The 20,642-nt window shown below is 44.8% G+C and overlaps 1 protein-coding gene across 2 annotated transcripts in view; it reads left to right on the top strand.

Moving 5' to 3' along the window:
* KCNAB1 (potassium voltage-gated channel subfamily A regulatory beta subunit 1) overlaps positions 1-20,642 on the top strand; it is a 209,319-nt gene that overhangs the window by 123,373 nt on the left and 65,304 nt on the right. For both annotated transcript variants that reach the window (XM_056850329.1, XM_056850330.1), the window contains exons 2-3: positions 6,763-6,806; positions 18,066-18,103. In XM_056850329.1, the coding sequence (XP_056706307.1) occupies positions 6,763-6,806; positions 18,066-18,103 (82 nt within the window). The remainder of the gene's footprint in view (positions 1-6,762; positions 6,807-18,065; positions 18,104-20,642) is intronic.

Here is a 20,642-nt window from a genome sequence, read left to right as displayed (position 1 = left end):
TGACACTTGCCCAGTTCTCGAAATTTCCAGTATAACATCGAGCTGCTGACAAATGAGCCTGAAAAATAACCCATTTGTTTTTAATTTTGTTTTTATCTATAATCTGCTTTTCTCCACAATGGGAACCCAAAGCATCATTGCCCCCTCCTCGACCTTATCATCTCTTCAACACTGTGAGTTAGGGTTGCCAGCCTCCAGGTACTAGCTGGGGATCTCCTGCTAGTACAACTGATCTCCAGCTGATAGAGATCAGTTCACCTGGAGAAAATGGCTGCTTTGGCAACTGGGCTCTATGGCATTGAAGTCCCTCTCCTCCCCAAACCCTGCCCTCATCAGGCTCCGCCCCCAAAACCTCCCACCGGTGGCAAAGAGGGACCTGACAACCCTACTGCGAGTAGGGTTTCCATTTCTGCTGCAGCAAATGCTGTGAAATTGTTTGGGTGGTGTCTAAGGAGGGTGGATTTTGGGGTGTGGGTGATGCCACTTCCTCTGTGCTGCTCTAGGAGATCTCCCAATCATTATGGTTTTTACCACTGAGATAAGGAGAAATTCCTACAGCTTCACCATAGGTGCTGCCCCCTCCATTTTTCCCCTGCTTCTAAAATTAGTGAGGGGCGGCAGGTCTTGAGGGCGGGAGATTGCCCACTGCCACCAGGAAAATGGCAACACTAACTGCAAGGCAGGTGAGGTTGAGAGAGTGTGGCAGGCTCAGGGTCACCCAGCAAGCTTCAATGGCAGAGCAGGGATTTGAACCCAGTTCTCTTAGGTCCTAGTTGAATTCTCTAACCACTTATGTGACATCAGGTCTCTTTTTCCCCTCTTTTAAATTTTCAAACAGTTCTTGTTTTGCTATTTTGCCTTTGAATTCACACCAAATGGTGTGATATGCTTTGTTTTGTTTCTAACCAAAACAGCTGGGAATATCTTAACACAATTCCCAACATTCCCACGTGTTCAAGAGCAGAACCCAGATGGGGTTACGTAGCTTAAAGTTAGAAGAAAGCTTGGCTAGTTTGACTGCAAAGCATAGAAAGATATGCACAGAAGAAGCCTGAACTCTCAATGGCTAGGAGTAAAGAGCATGTTTACCTTCTACCTCAATAGCATTACTAGGGTCCCCAACCTCCAGGTGGTGCATGGAGATCTCCTGGGATTACAACTGATCTCCAGGTGACAGAGATCAATTCCCCTGGAGAAAATGGCTGCTTTGGAAGGTGGACTCTATGGTATTATACACCATTGAAGTCCCTCCCCTCGCCAAACCCAGCCCTCCTCAGGCTCCACCCCCAAAATCTCCAGGTATTTCCCAACCAAGAACTGCCCCCCCCCCCAAGCATTACTCCAATACTGGATAGCTTGGTCTCCATTGCCAGGAACCTTATAGAGAAATGAATCTCCTGGGAACACAAAGCCTAGAAGGCTTTAAAATATGCAGGCACTCACTCCAACAACCACACATGTCCTGTCATTATTTTACTGGTAAATGAGTGATTACAACATTCAGTTATTATTAAATTTTCAAGATGAAAATGGTGACTTTCGAGCACAACAACAAAAATCCTTTATAAATGTCCTAAAAGGCAATCAGAATCGGAGGTCCCTAGAGAGCACGTTGTAGTGGGTGGGACACTTCATAAAGAAGTACAGAGATTGCTATCATCCCATGAGATCAGTCATGTTCTTTCATGTCAGAAAATGTTTCATCTCTATTTCTAATCCACCTCGACAATCATTACAGTGAAACGTTTTAAATACTGCACTTGCTAATTGATGACTAGTTTTTTCTTTAAAAAAAAAACATGCAGTGTCATTTGTTAACTAATTTCAGGTTTGAATTTCTGTAGTTTAAAATTTTATCCTAATCACCTTGCCTTAATATATAGTGCTAGCATAAAGGCATATTCTGATATAGTGCCTGCCTTTTATTTAGTACAGAATATAGAGCATCCAGACTAAAATCAAAATCACATGCATTTTTAAGCACAGGAAGGTTAAAATACAATTTATGAATCCTATATAGCCAACAATCCATTCAGATACTTATTACAAGCACATTTTAAAATCAGTGGGTCTAATTCTCAAAATGACCAAATCTGTGGATACTTAAATCCATACTTTGGAGCCATGAACAGACAAGACAGTTCTTTCTACAAATCTAAAAAATGTCCTAAGTTTTCAGAATAATCTGAAATCTAAAACAGAGGGAAAGTTAGCCCCCCTCCCAAATAATAGAAACTGCACCTGTAGCTTTAAGAAACAAATGACTGCAGTGGCCATTGCTAGTCAAGTCGCACTATCACTAGCCTTCAAGCCTTGGTTTCCATCAGTAAAATGGAGGAGGTAGGACCTTTTCCACAGGTGTTTTGGGCCTTGAGGGAAGACTAATCCAAGGCTAGGCCTGGCTGCAACTTGGTATTGTATGGTTTACATTACTTACTCAGGACTGGCTGCTTGCTATTGTTCAAAGTGCACCCCTCCCCCATGGGCCTGCAGAGCAGCACTCTTCTTTTGGCACTTAATAAGGTGCGGGGGGGGGGGGACACACACAAGAGGATCAGACTCTCATGGCATTTTAAAATCATTTTAAAATGATGATGGCATCCCCATGGCAGCCACAGGGTTGCCATCACATCTACTTTGGCCCTCAGGGAAGGAAGGTGGAATACCAGGACCAGAGATATGGTCATAGTCAGGACTTGAGATCAAGTACAACACAGTAAACTATAGGTCCAGAGGTAGGAAGAATAATCATAGGCAGGCAGGGATCCGAGTCCACAAAGCAACAGGTACAAAGAAGCAGGTGAACCAGATCAAGGTCTTTCAAATGCAGACTAGCTACTAAGATTGAGGAGCCAAGTCAGAGGCATATAAACTCTGTTCTCACTGGCACCCTCAGCGGCATGTTTCTGCTGGGATGGTCCAAGCTACAGTGCCTCAAGTGACCCAGCTTTACTTCAGGACTAGGTTGGTTGGTTGGGTTGCTTGGAAATGAGGTGGTAATGGACGCAAAGTGCCAGACCTTGGTTTCCAGGGATCTGTATTCAAGACTCCCCAGTTCTTATACAACTGTACCTTCACCTGTTCCAGAACTGTAAAAAAGGAAAGAATGACACAGGGTGGGGAGATGTCAACCCTACCTAGATATGAGTATCAAATAGCATCTGGATAGGATGGGCCTGATTTGCTCAGTTTGCTCTTTTCAGATGGATTGGGGACCAATTGGGGCAGACTTTTTAAAAAGAAAAGATCTGTCCAGCCTGAATAGACCTGTGCAGCAATTTATTGGTCAGAGCAATTCACCCACAAATTGAAGATGCCTTTGCATCTGCACTGAGCTGCGTCATGCCTTGGCCGTGCCTGTAACTATGTGGGTTCCAAAAGAAATAAGCCATCTAAGTTAACTGCTTGACTTTCAAATTGCTCGCAGCTGCACATAAATGCTCAGAGATATTGTTTAAAGACTAAGGCTGCTGAAGGATTCTGGAGTAAAAGGTGGATAGATTGTTGACAAATTATACCTTTTTAGCTTTGCAAAACCAAGCCAAAAAAGCATTGCTGCTGGTAAAGTTAATAATGCTAAGTGCTAGCATCGAAAGGTATAATTAAAAGGGAGTTCTGTGCTGCATTGATCACTTGGAACCAGAGTCCATGTTTAATGCAGCATGCTCATTAGCCACACAGATAATGATCTTTCCTGACATCTGGCTTTATTGCTTCTATTGTCTTTCTAGTAAGTTCTCTAGCGAGAACAAAAATCACAGATGCTGCTCTGCTATCTCAAACGCTTAATTCCAAAAGAACTATAAGTTACCATGGTGCTGTTTCACACTTGGAAGCCGTAACTTGATGCCGTAAGACAACAGCAATGAGTGATTGTTATTTGTATTTATTTAAAACATATATATTCTGCGTTTCTCTTGGCCAGGGCTAAGAAGTTATAAACAAGGTGCAACACGTACATGTTTGAAAACTCGCTAAGAAAAGCTAGATGCCAATTTAAAAGTTACATTGGGGGCCCATGATCAGACATGGAATATTGGTAAGGTTGCCAGGTCCTTCTTCGCCACTGGCGGGAGGTTTTTGGAGTGGAGCCTGGGGAGGAGAGGGAAGGGTTTGGGGAGGAGAGGGACTTCAGTGCCATAGAGTCTAATTGCCAAGGCTGCCATTTTCTCCAAGTGAACTGATCTCTATCGGCTGGAGATCAGTTGTAATAGCAGGAGATCTCCAGCTAGTACCTGGAGGTTGGCAACCCTAAATATTGGAAAAGATCAAATATATTAATGGCTCTTCCCCCCTGTTCCTTCTAAATACAGGTAACTTACACACTCCACAGCCATATGACTTGAGTCCCTAAACAGGACTGAGATATCAGCTCAGGTCTCATTCATATGTAACTGGGACAGTATGAGGGTTGCCAGCCTCCAGGTACTAGCTGGAGATCTCTTGCTATTACAACTGATCTCCAGTCGATAGAGATCAGTTCCCCTGGAGAAAATGGCCGCTTTGGCAATTGGACTCTATGGCATTGAAGTCCCTCCCCTCCCCAAACCCTGCCCTCCTCAGGCTCTGCCCCCAAAACCTCCCACCGGTGGCAAAGAGGGACCTGGCAACCCTAGACAGTGTGGTTCCCCTGGCTAGATGCCACAGCCAGTGGCAGACTGCTGAGAGCCACTATGGCCTCTCACACAAGGATTTCCTCTGGGCATCCTCAAACCAGGCATATCCAACCAAGCATTATATGAAAAAATCACATCACTTTCTCCACTCGATGGGCCCCCAGAGTGACTTTGGCTTCCAGAATTTTGTAAGCCTAGTTCCTCCTTAGGTTGCCAGACCTTGGGAGCATGATGGGGCGGGGGGGGGGAACGTAGAAACCAGCATTGCATGGTGCTGTGATGTCACTTCCAGTTGCATACCCAGAAGTGACATCACAGTAGGGTAGTCATCCTCTAGGTGGTAGCTGGAAATCTCCTGCTATTACAACTGATCTCCAGCCAATAGAGGTCAGTTCACCTGGAGAAAATGGCTGCTTTGGCAATTGGACTCTATGGCATTGATTTCCCTCCCCTCCCCAAACCCTGCCCTCCTCAGGCTCCGCCCCCAAAAACCTCTTGCCAATGGCGAAGAGAGACCTGGCAACCCTATGCTTCAGCAAGCAGCAATAGGAGCCTGGAGAATGGGCAGTCATGGTTGCCGGCCTGGCAGCTCTTGTTCCTCCCCTCTTGACAGCCCCTGTGGTATATCTATTGTACACATTACTATTGTACACGGAATGGCTTGTTTCTCCTCTGCTCTTTGTGTGAGTTGGTTTAGTTATATGGGGTCAAATCCTCGCTTAGTTCTCTTTGTTAGCCATAACCACAGACTGCGTGAGCTCCTTTGTTCTGACACAAGTTGACGCCATCCCTGTAGCTCCTTGTTAATAAACTGATGTTGTTTTGAGAACACCGTTCCCTGCTGTATGAACCAGGACCCTGAGTGAGCACCTTAATCCCGACTACAAGGCAAAGCCCTGGGGCCAGCAACGGCTGCTGGATAAAAGAGTTGTGTGGGTTGGCCAGGTCACAAAGAAAGTAATAACATCGCAACGCGCAGGGCAACACTAGCGTTCCAGCTTCAGATCTGGATGCAAACTAGTTGCAGAAAGCAGCCATTCCTCAGACCTTGCCGTATCAAAGGAGAGCATCAGCTCGCGCCAGCCCGAGAACCGCAGTGTGAGCTCGGTTCCGTGCCTGGAAGTACATTTTTGAAACTGCCACTGTTTGGCAGCACAGTGTGTACCTTTCTTTTCAGAAACGCATCAGATGACTTCGGTTGTTGTTATGATGGATCTGTATATTTTGGGGAAACGGGGAGGTGACGGGAGAAAGTGAAAACATTTTTCTTATAAGTACTGCAAGCGCATTAATCATTGTTACTACAATGAATGCGAAATGATAGCCGAAATAGCTCAAAATGAAGACATGCGGCATGCCACACTTCAGAGCACACACCTCTAAATATATCCTCTTTATTTTTATTCCAGCTACAAAGCGTAACTTCTTGAGAAGCCTCTTTGTTCAGGAAACATGATATGGCCTTCCTGAAAGGGTCTAACTTAACAGACCTGTGCAACAGTGTCTCCAATTACAATATCATTCAGACTTACTGAGACACATAATTCCTCTTTTGCTTACACATGGCGCTGTTCCTATTTGCATAGTAAGGTGTCATTTGATATTGCTTCCTTTTTAGCACCTCTGGTAATTTCCATTGTGAAAGTGTGTGTGGGAGGTTAATGTTCTAACAGTCTATTGCCATGATGATTTCTGAATTTCCAGGCTTCGGGTTTTGTCCTCTCTAGCCCTTTTCTTTGCCAAGTTATAAGGGGAAAAGAGCAATGCACATATCTCCTTACAATTCAGCAAGGAAAAGGTCAAGAGAATGTTACTGCACATTTTTGCAATATTAGTTACTGATTTTTTTAAAAGGTCCTCATAAAACCCTCCAGAGTAATGGCAGGGAAAATAGTATCCACGGTTGAGGAAAAGTTGATTGTGCTATACTGTGCCGTTAGGAAGAAATACGGAGAAGCTGACTGCCAAGCAGCAGCAAACAGGTCAATGAACCAAACAATCTAAAAATCGGCTCCATGTTCATGACCAGTGAACAGGGCATAAGCCGAACTACTGGATTTTTGCGTACCCCAAGTCAGGACATAAGTTGTACTTACCAGACTAATTGCTATTTGATACTACAATTGTGTTCTTATTTTAATTCTAGAAACCTTGGGAAATCTGGACTAAGAGTTTCGTGTATGGGGCTAGGTAAGTTTTGTTTTTTATCGTTGTGTGTGTGTTGTTGTATATTATACTTAATTGCATGATTTGGTTGATGTTGGTATGGGTACTCATGGCTGGGGTTCCCCAAATCTGTTCTGTGGCTCTGTAGCTGCGGCTCTTTCCTCTGGTGCAGTTTGGGGTATGTGTATTCCAAATACCAAATTCCAAATACAATATTTGGCCATACACATGTTTATGCATTTATTTCATTGCACTGTGTATGTTTGGGTTAATGTTGCATCCAGCTCATAGTTCATCGACAAAGACCTTTAATACTACTTTTTGGAACAATTTTGCCCTTTGAGCTCTGAAGCTGTAAGAGTAAACGCTGCTGGATCCCTTGGACATTCAGGCCTTAGCCAAGGATTATTTGTGCTGTTGAGTAAGGGATTTATTTAACCTTTTGGGAGCCACATGCCAGGACTGGTTCACACACGGAAGAGAATGAAAGGGGGATAAAGGAACAGCGCAATCCTAAAGAGAGTTATGCCAATCTAAGCCCATTCATTTCAATAGGTTTAGACTGGAGTAACTTTCCTTAGGGTTGTACTGAAATTGCTTAAGTCATATACTGGGCTGTACCACATCAGCCAGAACATTCCCTATTCAAAAACTTCCCTGCAAATAGAAATCCAGAGTGATTTACCCTGGAAGTGATGTTATTGTGCTGATCCCTCCCCCCCCCGCCTCAGACCCACCACTACAAAGCTCCCGCCAATGGCAAGGGGGCACCTGGCAACCCTAGTGATAGCAGATATTAGAGCAGAGGGGTTGGGAGTCGCTCAGGACTGCAGTTGTGCTTCCTTCATCCCCCACTGGAAGGGGGAGAGGTTATCCCAGCGTGGCAGGCACTGCACTAACAGAACAGCATATCTGCACCCCCCCTTTCTGTGCTGTTCTTCCAACAACTCTTGAAGGAGGCAAGGTTGTTGCGGCAGTGCCTGCAGAGGCACGAGGAAATAGTTGCGGCAGTCACTGTTTGAGGCAGGGATTCCACCTCTCTTGAGGAGTAGAAGCTTTGGTGTCTGTGTCTTTGAGGTGGAGAACCCTGCAATAGATCTGAGCACAGCGGTGTTAGCAATATAGTGTGAACAACGTTGGTTCTTTTCTTTACCTGCTTGTGCAAAGTGCCCTTCCTTTGGAGTTCCCAGGATCAAAGCCCCCCCCCCCCCGCATGTCCCCCCTCTCCATTGATGGGAGGTTTTTTGGGGCAGGGCAGCCGAGCACAACACGATCATGTCACTTCCAGATTTACCCCTGGAAGCTCCACATCGCCAATGCCGCTTTAGCACTTAAACCTCCAAAAAGCTGATCTTTATAACTACACTTTAGATGCATGTCCTTTCCATAATGGTACCCCGTCTACATCATTTACTCACAATTTACTCACTGTGTCAAAATCTAATAGCATTTGAAATTCACATGTCTGCTGTGTGCCTTTCATATGGCTTAGTTATGAAAATCTCCAGTGTGGAATCTGGCACTGCTTAGATACCTCTCTGTGTTGCTATGAGACATAAGCTTGCAAGGGGATGAAAGGGCTCTTTTCTTCTCCACACTCCTTGCCCTAGAAGACTTGGGGATAGGGTTGCCAACCTCCAGGTAGCAGCTGGATATCTCCTGCTATTACAACTGATCTCCAGCAGATAGAGATCAGTTCCCTTCGAGAAAATGGCCGCTTTGGCAATTGGACTCTATGGCATTGAAGTCCCTCCCCTCCCCAAACCCCTCCCTCCTCAGGCTTCATCCCAAAAACCTCCCACCGGTGAAAAAGAGGGACCTGGCAACCCTAGTTCCACAGCACCTAATATAATAGGCATGCTTCTCTGATACTAGAGAGAATAGGTATGCATCATGACTAGTATTCATTTTGACTAGTAGCCATGGATAGCCCTGTCCTCTGTGAATATGTCCACTCCCCTCTTAAAGCCTTCCAAGTCGGCAGCCATCACCACATCCTGGGGCGGGGAGTTCCACAATTTAACTATGTGTTGTGTGAAGAAATACTTCCTTTTATCAGTCTTGAATCTCTCACCCTCCACCTTCAGCAGATGACCCTGCATTTTGGTATTATGAAAGAGGGAGAAAAGCTTCTCCCTGTCCACCCTCTCCATACCATGCATAATTTTATAGGCCTCTATCATATTTCCCCTTAACTGCCTTCTTTCCAAGCTAAACAGCTCTAAGCATTTTAATCGCTCCTCATGAGCAGTTGCTCTAGTCCCCTAATTGAACAGGCTTCCTCGGGAGGTGGTAAGCTCTCCATCCCTGGAGGTTTTTAAGAAGAGGTTAGATGGCCATCTGTCAGCAATGCTGATTCTGTGACCTTAGGCAGATGGTGAGAGGGAGGGCATCTTGGCCATCTTCTGGTCACTAGGTGTGTGTGTGTGTGTGGGGGAGGTAGTTGTGAATTTCCTGCATTGTGCGGGGGTTTGGACTTGATGACCCTGGTGGTCCCTTCCAACTCTATGATTCTATGATTCTAATTGTACTATTACTTTTTGGCAGTGGGCTTTTAACTTCATCATCATACAGTTTAACAACAATATAGAATCAGTTTTATAGTCTGCCCCCTTGATATACTACCATTTAAAAAACAGAATCCACATGAAGCAGGGAAATACTATTGCAGTGCTAGAATCCTGTGCGGTGTTTTATTTCTTTTGTGGGAGGAAACGTCTCTGTCCTCACACCCTTTTACCTACAGCTAGGGTTGCCATCCTCTCAGGGGAAGCTGGGAAGCTCCCACCCCTAGGCCCCACTGGTTAGGGTTGCCAACCTCCAGGTACTAGCTGGAGATCTCCTGCTATTTCATCTGATCTCCAGCCGATAAAGATAGAGATCAGTTCCCCTGGAGAAAATGGCCGCTTTGGCAATTGGACTCTATGGCATTGAAGTCCCTCCTCTCCCCAAACCCTGTCCTCCTCAGGCTCTGCCCCCAAAACCTCCCGCCGGTGATGAAAAGGGACCTGGCAACCCTACCGCTGGTCCTCTTTGCTCCAGTGGGAGCAAGGGGCAGAGTGCCCTCAGATGACTAGAGCGTAGCTAGAGACAAACACATGACAAGGGGGCAGGAACTCTTTATATAACCCAATTGAAGGCTAGGGTTGCCAGGTCCCTCTTTGCCACCGGCGGGAGGTTTTTGGGGCGGAGCCTGAGGAAGGCGGGGTTTGGGGAGGGGAGGGACTTCAATGCCATAGAGTTCAATTGCCAAAGCGGCCATTTTTCTCCAGGTGATCTGATCTCTATCAGTTGAATTAGCAGGAGCTCTCCTGCTACTACCTGGCAGTTGGCAACCCTATTGAAGGCCTATGAGGTGGCAATGAAAGCGGCAAAGCATTCCGACTTCTCTGCCTCCATTGTGTCTGCTAGTTCGCGTCCAGCACAATTGTTTAGGATAGTTTGGCAGTTGACCTCACCTAACGTGGGTCCCCCAAATTATAGTAATTTGGCCATTAGCTGTGACAAATTTGTGGACTTGTTTGCAGATAAAATCCTGCACCTCTGGTCCAATTTTAGACCACTATCGTCTCCTCTCCGTTGCAAATGTGGACAAGATCTTGGTGTCTGTGTAGACAACAACCTGCTGTTTGGATCCCTGCCCCTCGTGTCTGGTTAAGACCTCCCTCAATGTGGTAGGAGGCCCCCTGACTGAAATTGTTAATCTTTCTTTTTCCTGGGTCATTGATGGAAGCCACTGTTAGGCCCCTTCTGAAAAAAACCACCATTTATTTACTGTGTCCACTGCTTATTTTATATTATGAAACTAATACTGTTAACTGATCTATTTCAGTAAAACAAAGCAGACATTAGTACAGGTAGTGCTTGCACATGTTTGATTCATAGGGTTGCCAGGTTCCTCTTTTCCTCCGGTGGGAGGCTTTCGCGTTTGCGTGTGTGCGCGTGCTCGCTGATGCACGCACGGCACTTTCAGTTTAGAACCGGAAGTGCCGACTCGCAAAGGGCCTTTACCTCTTAGTTTGAGTGGTAAAGCGGCCCTTTACCACTCAAACTAAGAGGTATAAGGCCCCTTGCGAGGCGGAACCTCCGGTTCTAAACCGGAAGTGCCGCACGTGGTATGCACGTGTGTGTGCACGTTTGCCCTCAGGTGGTCGGCAGTCAGAGGGGGCAATTGCCGGGGGTTTGCCCGCCACCAGGGGGCACCTGGCAACCCTATTGATTCATAAAATCCCTTCTACTCTCAATAGCTGCTTAAAAAAATAGCACAACATATATTCCTCTGCCTATGAGGCAAATCACCAAAAGAACAGAATAGCAAGCAAACAGAAGCTGCTTGTATAGTCTTTAATCATACGTAGACTTCTCCCAAGTAAAAAATGGTGTAAACAACATTTGGAAATACAGATCTATCAGCAAAATCTTCTCAAATTACAAGATCTTTCTGCTGATCAGTACATTTCCTCATCTGTTACATATCTCCTGGGAGTTTTCACCTGTCCCCCCCTCCCTGTGACCTACTTGGACTCTAGCAGTGCCATCCTAAGCAGAGTTATACCCTTCCATGTCCGTTGAAGTAAAAGGGCTTAGCATGGTGTAACTTTGCTTAGGAGGCCTGAGTAAGGCTGCAGCCTTAAGAACGCTTTTCTGAGAGCTAGGTTGCCATGGCAGGGACAAGATTTCAACCAGGGACTTCCTGATGTACGCCTCAGTTTCTTAGTGGCCGTGCTACAGGAGCTCTCACCTGATGCACAACTTTCTATGTAAGGACCGTTCAAATAAAGTAGATGATATAAACAGAAATGTGTACTAAGGTCAAATGATCCACAATTAAGTGGCACAATAGGAAGGTGAAAATTAATTTGGTTGGGTCAGTAGCAGAGTTATGAAATTGCTATGTTACTGCAGTATTTAATTTTTAGCCACAGATGTAACTACGGATCAGCTCTGCTGTGCAGTTGAATATTAGTGTAAACAGGGTGTTTCGCATTCGTGGTATGAATTTGCCTGAAGCTATTATCCATTGCTAGAGTAAACAGAAAACAAAGACAGAGACTGTATGCACTGGGAATGTGCAGTTGAAACACTTTCTATGCTAATGCTAATATCTGTATTCTTAGTATTTTAGCATTTGGCTTTCTCCTTCTCCTGTCCTCAGTGAGGGTGAGCATTCACTTATATGTGTATTCTTATCTTAAATTCAGAAAAAGGAATCTGAATCAACACAGTGCTTCCAATATTTCTCTCCCGCTCCCCCACTTGTAGGATTGCCAACCTCCAGGTAATAGCTAAAGATCTCCCACTATTACAACTGATCTCCAGCCAATAGAGATCAGTTCACCTGGAGAAAATGGCCGCTTTGGAAATTGGACTCTATGGCATTGAAGTCCTTCCCCTCCCCAAACCCCATCCTCCTCAGGCTCCGCTCCAAAAATCTCCAGGTATTGATAAGCCTGTCGTATTGTATCAATATTCAATCACAATAAAACAGTCGGAAGTTGATGATTCAAAGCAGTTTGTTTTTATTGGCCAATACACAAAAAGCTGGTGAAAATTGCCTAAAGCGCAGAGCAATTTCCACACACATCAAAGGGTTGCAAGCATGGATATAGACTTCGATAATGGGTGGTTACAGAGGCGTAATACACACGTAAGGCCCAACTGCCCAATACTTTGGACGTCTAAATTAGAATAGCCTATAACAGCATTGAAGGCGTTGCAGAGAAAGTTATGATCTCATGTCCACTAATGAGCAAGAAGAATTTTCAGTGTCAGGTGCTGCTATGTTTTGATCCTAAGCTACTGAAGTTCTTATCTTGGATCCTCACACTTGCCAAAGCTAACTAAGGGAGTGTTCCTAGCTGGCCCGAAGAGGAAAGGGGGGCCCCAGCTTATGAGAGTATACTAAGATCTTCTATAGCTTCTCTAATTAACTTCTAACAAGCAAAGCTGGGCCTCTTATACTCAAGGCCTTTAACATATGTGTGCTTGGTGTGACTTTATAATGGATGCCAACTCTTATATGCTGAGTCTGGCATATTCATAAGTGCAGATTATACTTTATTGATTACAAGAATATATTTCAAATCAAAGAATCCATTTCTAATACATTTCCCATAGAATATAATGATTTCAGGCATTACAGTATTTCCCAACCTGGAGCTGGCAACACTACCCACTTGGCATCCAAACATTAAATTATGCTGGGATGTGTTAAAAATTTAGACATAAATTAGGGGAGCAGTCTCAAGATTTCTTTGCAAAGTTACATACAGTTTTCATTCACTGATTTATTGAACTACACAGATTGAATCAGGGAGTTATGTCCCTGAATATTTTTATTTTATCTTCATGTTTTTTATCTTTCATTTAGTCCCTATTTTTGTGTTGTAAAGAAGCACACAGAAAGTCATCCTGGTTCCAAAGAAATCTGTAATAATATGCAGAAAAGTGATAAGAGGGAAGGAAAATATTACATTTTCCTAATGAAAAACTGATATACAGGGAGATGGTTGTTTGGCCAGCGTTAAACAGGAAGTAAGCTACAGACAGGAAATCAGTCCAGACAGGAAGTACATTACAGACAGGAAGTGAGTTTCCTGAGTCTGGGCCCAGCGTTCCATTGGATACTCCCTATGACATCAATGTTGATGAAACCCCTGAAGTAGGCAGGGTTATGCAGAAGCCATGGAAGCCATGCCAGCCACCCCTGTATTTGTAAAAGAGAAAGAAGGGTTGCCTGTAGTGCTAGAGACATTGTACCCCCCCATGCAACGAAATGATCCAATGAATGCAAGATGGAGTTGTCTAATGACACTATCGCTGTGATTTAGGGTAACTGTGCTGAAAATGTCTGATATTCTGGCTTTCTGAATGGTAATAATAAGATCAGGAAGAGTGTGATTTAACAGGAAATTGCACAGAATGGGAACTGATCGTAAAATGGGAGCACCTTTTATGAACCTTGAGTTCCAACTGTCTATTGGTACATAGCAGCATCCAAATGTCCTCACACGATGAGCCACTAAATTTCTTTCCTGGGCTGCGATTAAGAATAACAATCCCTATGCAGCACATTGGGATGTGGAATGCTATAGTACAGCCTGATCTTGTTAGATCTCAGAAGCTCAACAGTGTCCGTACTTGGATGGGAGACCACCAAGGAAGACTTTGCAGAGGAAGGCAATGGCAAACCACCTCTGCTTAATCACTTGCCTTGAAAACCCTATGGGGTCACCAGACGTCAGCTGCAACTTGACGGCACTTTACACAGAGAGAGAGCAGATTTTTTCCAGGTATTTACTTTATGAGCTGGATCTAGTGCTCTGCTTGTGCTAGAGTTCTTGTGCAAGTGGACAGACAGCAAAGAAAAAGACCATGCTAGCTGCTAAGTCAGTTTTATTATATACCCACTTGTGTTTTCTCTTATACAAGATCTTATGCAACCAATTTCTGTGTACTAATGGGAGAAATGTGCTAGGTGTTGTGAAAGATCTTGTATAAGTGGAACTGTGCTAAGTCCATTTACGTTGCCACATGCACGTTGCTGGATCCAAGCCTATGTCCTTACAAATGCTTACAGGCAACGGACACTATAATTCTCCGACATAAAAGTGATCATCTGGGTGTACATTTAGGCTCAGTGTCATTTGGTTGGACAATGAGTATGGGCAGAATATGCTACAGGGTGTACCTCTGCTTCAGATGCTCAGCTGTTGCATGATTCTTCATAAAATAGAGAAGAATTGATAAGCAAAGGAATATGTTGTAAGAATAAAACTGAAATGATAAATGCAATGTTGGTTTGCAGTGCTGTATCTTTATGGCCAGAGAATCACACAAGCAACACACTAGCCTATTAACACACACACACACTTCTCAATACAGTAAGAGGGTTGTCTACTAATGGTGGCAACACACCGGGAAAATTTAGGGGAGGGTACAGTTTTCTCAGTGTTGAGCCGATGTGTGATATCACTTCTGGTGAAAACCAGAAGTGACATCATTGAGCCAGTGGGAGGTTCTTGGGTTCTAGAGCAGGGGTATCAAACTCATTTGTTATAAGGGCTAGATATGACATAAATCTCACTTGGTCGGGCCGGATCATGCGTACCATAAAATTTAATGCCAGGTATCGGAGATACAAACTTTATAGAAGATACAGGCAAAGCCAATTAATGATATTATTTTTACATCATTTTTTTTACTTAAATTACAAACATGCTTAAAACAATAACCCTCTTACAGTATTTTCTTCCATTTAATAGTCTTCGATCATTGACACCTCGGGACTCAGGGGGTGGCTGCCTAGGCTGGTGAGCCCGCTGTGGGCTCACCAGCCCAGATCAGAAGTAGGGGGGCGGCTACCTTGACTGGCCAGTCCATAGGGAGCTCACCAGCCCAGATCGGGAGCGGGGGGCAGCTGCCTCAGGTGGCTCACAGGCTGGATAGGAGCTCTCAAGGGGTTAGATTTGGCCCCCAGGCCTTATGTCTGACACCCCTGCTCTAGAGCATCTAGGGTGGTGTGCTAGAGTTTTGGGTGAATCCAGGAACATCACCCCAGCGCAGTGATGTCACTTCTGGTTTTTCACCAGAAGTGACAGAGTGTGTTGGCACAATGCCAAAGAACACCTCGCCCGCCCCCTCCGGATTGTCCCCCTGCAGGCCTATTAAGCAGCGGTGGGGAACAGGGGCCCTGGCTGGAAGATTGCTTGTTACAGCAGGAGACCTGCCCCCCATATGCTAAGTTTGTGATTATTTTGTAATTGTGACTAAGTCAAAGTGATTTGCAATGCCGTCCTAAGCAGAATTGCACCTTTCTTAGCCCATTGACTTTGATGGACTTAGAAGCATGTAATTCTGCTTTGGATTGCACTGTTGGTAACTAGGTAACAAAGAGCTAAGGATGATTTTGTATAATTCCCATTTTTCACACTTCCACAATCTGCTCTCCACATTATAATGTGTAAACTCAAATGGTGAGGATAGAAACAAAGATTGTTCAAGCTTTTACTAATTAATCAACAGACTATGATACGGATAAAGGGCAACATGTTTTTTTTTCTACTGACACAGTTACTAGTATATTGCAAATCTGTTCTTTTAAAAAGGAAAATTTACCTTCTTTAACAAATGACTAGAGTATAGTCTGGGCAACTTTAGAACACAATTCATGACTGCAAATGTGCCCTGAATGTCAAAATCTTGAAATGATTATTCTTGTGCCAAGAAATTGGCATGGCACAATTAAAACAAAATCCTGGTTTGTATGTAGGAATACTGGGCTGGATTCTAACCATGTTTTCCACTAGGACTGGCACACATTAGGAACACTGCGAGGAAAGGCTAACGCAGGGTTCCCCAACATGGTGCCCATGGCTGCCTTTGCACCCATGGACACCTTTCCTGGTGCCCGCCAAGTATTTTTAGAAAGTGGGTACAGCCAGATGGGCTTTTTGGCCAGCAAGGCTTCTGAATAGGCATTGGTGATTGGATTGGCTGTTCAGATTTTTTTTTAAATGTTGCTTTGGCAGCGACTACCATCACAACAAAGGATTTTCACTGTGTAGCTGAAGGGAAGCTGCAGACAGTAGCCCTTTTGTGACTGGCTCCACCTCCCAGGGCAGTCTTTTTTTTTTGCAGCTATTTTGTGGCTGCGGCCGCCATACTGTGCCAGAATTCCAAAGGTGCTCACATAGGTTTGTCAGGTCCCTCTTCGCTACCGACAGGATGTTTTTGGGGCAGAGCCTGAGGAGGGCGGAGTTTGGGGAGGGACTCCAACGCCATAGAGTCCAATGGCCAATGCGGCCATTTTTTCTGGGTGAACTGATCTCTATCGGCTGGAGATCAGTTGTAGTAGCAGGAGATATCCAGCTAGTACCTAGCAGTTGGCAACCCTATGCTCACAGGTTCAAAAAGGTTGGGGACCTCTAGGCTAAAGATTCTGGCACTTTTCAGTTTGGGAAAAAAAGATGACTAAGGAGGGTACGATAGAGGTGTATATAGTTATACACAGGATAGAACGAGTGGACAGAGGGGTCTTTTTCTCCCTCTCCCCTAATTCTAGAACTCAGGCATACCCAATGAAGTTGATGGGCAATAGATTCAGGATAGACAAATGAAAATACCTCTATATTCAATAAGTAATTGCACTGTGAGATTCAGAGCCAGTGGACATAGTGATGGCCCCTGGGCATAGATGGCTTTAAAAGGGGGCTAGAAAGATGCGTGGAAAGATGCATCCATCAGTAGCTACTAGCCATGGTGACTAAAGGGAAATTTCCACAAGTGGAGGCAACACACCATTAAATACCAGTGTTATCGGGCAACATCAAGAAAGGCCTTAGCTTCTTTGACCTGTTTGTTGGCCCTCTAGGGCAACTGTATGGCCACTGCGTGAAACAGGATGCTGGACTAGTTGGACCACTGGTCTGATCCATCAAGGCTCCTCTTAGGTTGTTAGGGTGACGAATCATGCATTGAAAGAGTGGGAAGCTCTCTCTCTTTACCTCTCATTACTCTGACTGCATGAACAGAAGGGCAATCAATTGAGGTATGTTGTAAGGGGTAACTAAACTGAATCAAGCGATATGGACTGTGGAATTAAGCGATAAGGAATTAAGCGATAAGGTTGCCAGCTCCAGGTTGGGAAATACCTAGAGATTTTTGGGGTGGAGCCTGAGGAGGGAGGGGTTTGGGGACTTCAATGCCATAGAGTCCAATTGCCAAAGCAGCCATTTTCTCCAGGTGGACTGATCTCTATCACCCGGAGATCAGTTATAATAGCAGGAGATCTCTAGCTACTACCTGGAGGTTGGCAATCCTTTTCACGGCCTATCATACATTGTGCACGGAGCAGTTCATGTGGGAAATGTCTTTTCTCTTTGCATTTTTGTAACCTGTCCAATAAGATCTTACGTCAAGCTCTTTCAGTGCACCAGGTTATTTTCATGCTGATTTATCCGTGGCTAATTGCTAACAAGAGTAGTGCATCCACTGACAGTAATCTCTTTCCATTGAGATGTGTCATCAGTGTCTCGTTCAGGAGGGAGACATCTCTACCTAGTTATGACAAAGCTTTTTAAACAACAAAAGGATGGCCTCTGTAGTTTGTCAGCCAATTAAACTGAAAGCAGTCTGAGTCCTCCGTGTACATTCTCATTAGAAAAAGGTTGATCGAGAAAATCGGTCTTAGGAGATTCCCTAAGGGAAAACAACCTAATTATATTGTGTTTTGTATATTAAGGAAAACCCTACAGAGTAACAAATAATTGTGTTTCTTTCTAGGGACATGGGTCACATTTGGAGGTCAGATTTCAGATGAGGTAAGCAATGTTATTTCATTTAACTAATTCGCAAGCAGGATTTGGTTCCTTTTTATTTTAATTAGAAGTCAAGTCACAGATGACAGAATGAACCGAGTCTATTCCTGTCACAGGAAATGGCAAGGAATTATCACCCATGGAAGAAAATATTTTGCACTTCTGGTACATTTCTGAGCATCCTAACAATTTTAAGAACTTGGTGTTTAATGTACAGCATCTCCTGCGTTAAAATGTACCCAATGCCTCTTCTGGGTCCTGCTTCAGGCAGCTTACAATTAGAAACCAAAGCATAAAAAAACAAAAGTATAAAAAAATCCTTTATGTATTTATTTACAAAATGTATATCTCAGCTTTCTGAAAGTGACTAACCCAAGATCACTCATGATAGGGTCTCCCAGGGCCTAGTCCAATATTCTAGCCACTACATCACACTGGCTGTTAGCAGAGCTCCCAAGTGCCCAGTGGCGCCCATTGTCCACTGTTGCTTGTATAGGGGTGCCAGGTCATTCTTCGCCACCAGTGGGAGGTTGTTGGGGTGGAGCCTGAGGAGGGCGGGAGGGGAGGGACTTCAAAGAGAAAGAAGATGGCCAAAGCAGCCATCTTCTCCAGCTGAACTGATCTCTATTGGCTGGAGATCCAGCTTGTACTGGAGGTTGGGAACTCTATGCTTGTGTGGTTAGGGTTGCTAACTCCGGGTTGGGAAACACCTGGAGATTCTTGGGATGGAGCCTGAGGATGGCAAGTTTTGGGGAGGGGAGGGACTTCAATGGGATATAATTAGGGTTGCCAACCTCCAGTTGGGGACTGGAGATCTCCCGCTATTACAACTGATCTCCAGGCCACAGAGATCAGTTCCCCTGGAAAAAAATGGCCGCTTGGCCTCTGTGGCATTGCAGTCCCACCCCTCTCCAAACCCCGCCTTTTCAGGCTCCATCCCCAAAATCTCCAGGTATTTCCCAACCCGGAGCTGGCAACCCTAGGTATAATGCCAACCTGGCCGCCAAGCTGAACCTAGAGTTTGTAGCCCTGCCTGTTCTGGATGCTTCCTGGTGGGGCTGCTGCAGCTACCAGTTGTGTATGGCTCATTTCAGCCAAGGTAAGTTGCCCCTGCAAGTCCAGGGCAGGTCCTATTTGTTGGAGACTGTATTCACAACTGATGCCTACAACAGTGTTTGTAGTGGCTATGCAAAATGGCCCCTTGGGACTTTGTATAATCTGGTCCAGTTACAGATTAGTCAAGTCCTGAGGGTTTTTGTGGACTGAATGTGGACAGAATAGGGAAAAGAGACTCCTAATTCAATCCTATGCAGCGTTACTCTAGTCTAAGACAACTGAAGTCAATAGGCTTAGATTTGAGTAATTCTGCATGAAGTGGCATGCTAGAAAAACCTGTTGAGAAGTCAAGCAAGATGTAGCTTGACAGTTTTGCAAAGATGCAGAATTGTTATTCCTTGGGGACTACATACAGGCACTTTTCTGCTCAGCCAGAAAAGTGACCAATATACAGTTCATTTGGCCAATATACAGTTCATTTAAAAATACATGAGTCCCCATACAACCTTCTTGTAAAGAAACTGACACTATAAAAAGCAGCCCCAGAAACTTCTAACGGAGTTTAGGCCCTTCTAAAAAAAATTAAGTTAGTGGGTTTAGAAGGGTGGTACTTAGTTTAGGATTGCACTGTTAGCCGTGTGTTGCTTATGACTTGAAGCCCCGTCTCCAACTCTTCAGATTCTTCTGGGCTGTGTCCATAACCCGAGAGGTCCTGTTCCACCCTTTATCAGCTGGTGTCTGACCAGGGCCATGTCCGCACTGCACTTTTGCAGCTCCGAATTCTGCGGGCTTTCCCTGCATGTTCCCACTTCAACTCACCCGAAGGATTCCGAGGACGTCTCCAGAGCGCAATTTCGCCGCGTTAAGCCCATCCGCTTATACGGCGAATTAAAAAAACAAAGCGTCCTCCACACCCGGTGCCTTTAAGTGGGAACATGCAATGCTTGTTCCATCCACTTCCTGCTGCCAGCCCACTTCCTGCTGCCAGCCAACCCCCGCGCACCACCCGCCTACCTTACTAACGCAGGACCAATCGCCGTCCTTGCTTGGAGCGCCGACTGGGCATGCGTGGAGAGAGTGCCGGTCTGGGCTTACCAAATGCAGCAGAGAAAGGCGGCGCGTTGGGAAAAGAAATTTAAACTCGTCTTGGATGCTTTCGTACTGGACGCGTGTAAATTGCGAGGTAAGTTGCTGGTGCGTTCACGGGCCTGGTTCTTTGTTCCCTATCTCAGCCCCTGACCCCATCTTTAAAGACCAATCTTTTTCATAACAGCAATTGGTGCTGCTGCTCATGGCTTCTGGGATGATGGGTATGATCAACCATCAGAACACATTAAGATCTTTTCCAAAATTATATTTCAAGGAGCCAAAATTGATGGAAAAGAACGTATTAAATATGGCATTTGCCTACTAGCTTTTCTTTATGACCCTGTGTGCCATTATGCATAAGAAACTTCACTCTCCTTCAGAGTTTTCAAAATAGCAT

This window comes from Euleptes europaea, chromosome 5, assembly GCF_029931775.1.
Source record: "Euleptes europaea isolate rEulEur1 chromosome 5, rEulEur1.hap1, whole genome shotgun sequence".
NCBI lineage: Eukaryota > Metazoa > Chordata > Lepidosauria > Squamata > Sphaerodactylidae > Euleptes > Euleptes europaea.
The sequence above is the reverse complement of the archived record's forward strand: the minus strand, read 5'-3'. Positions and strand labels throughout refer to the sequence as shown.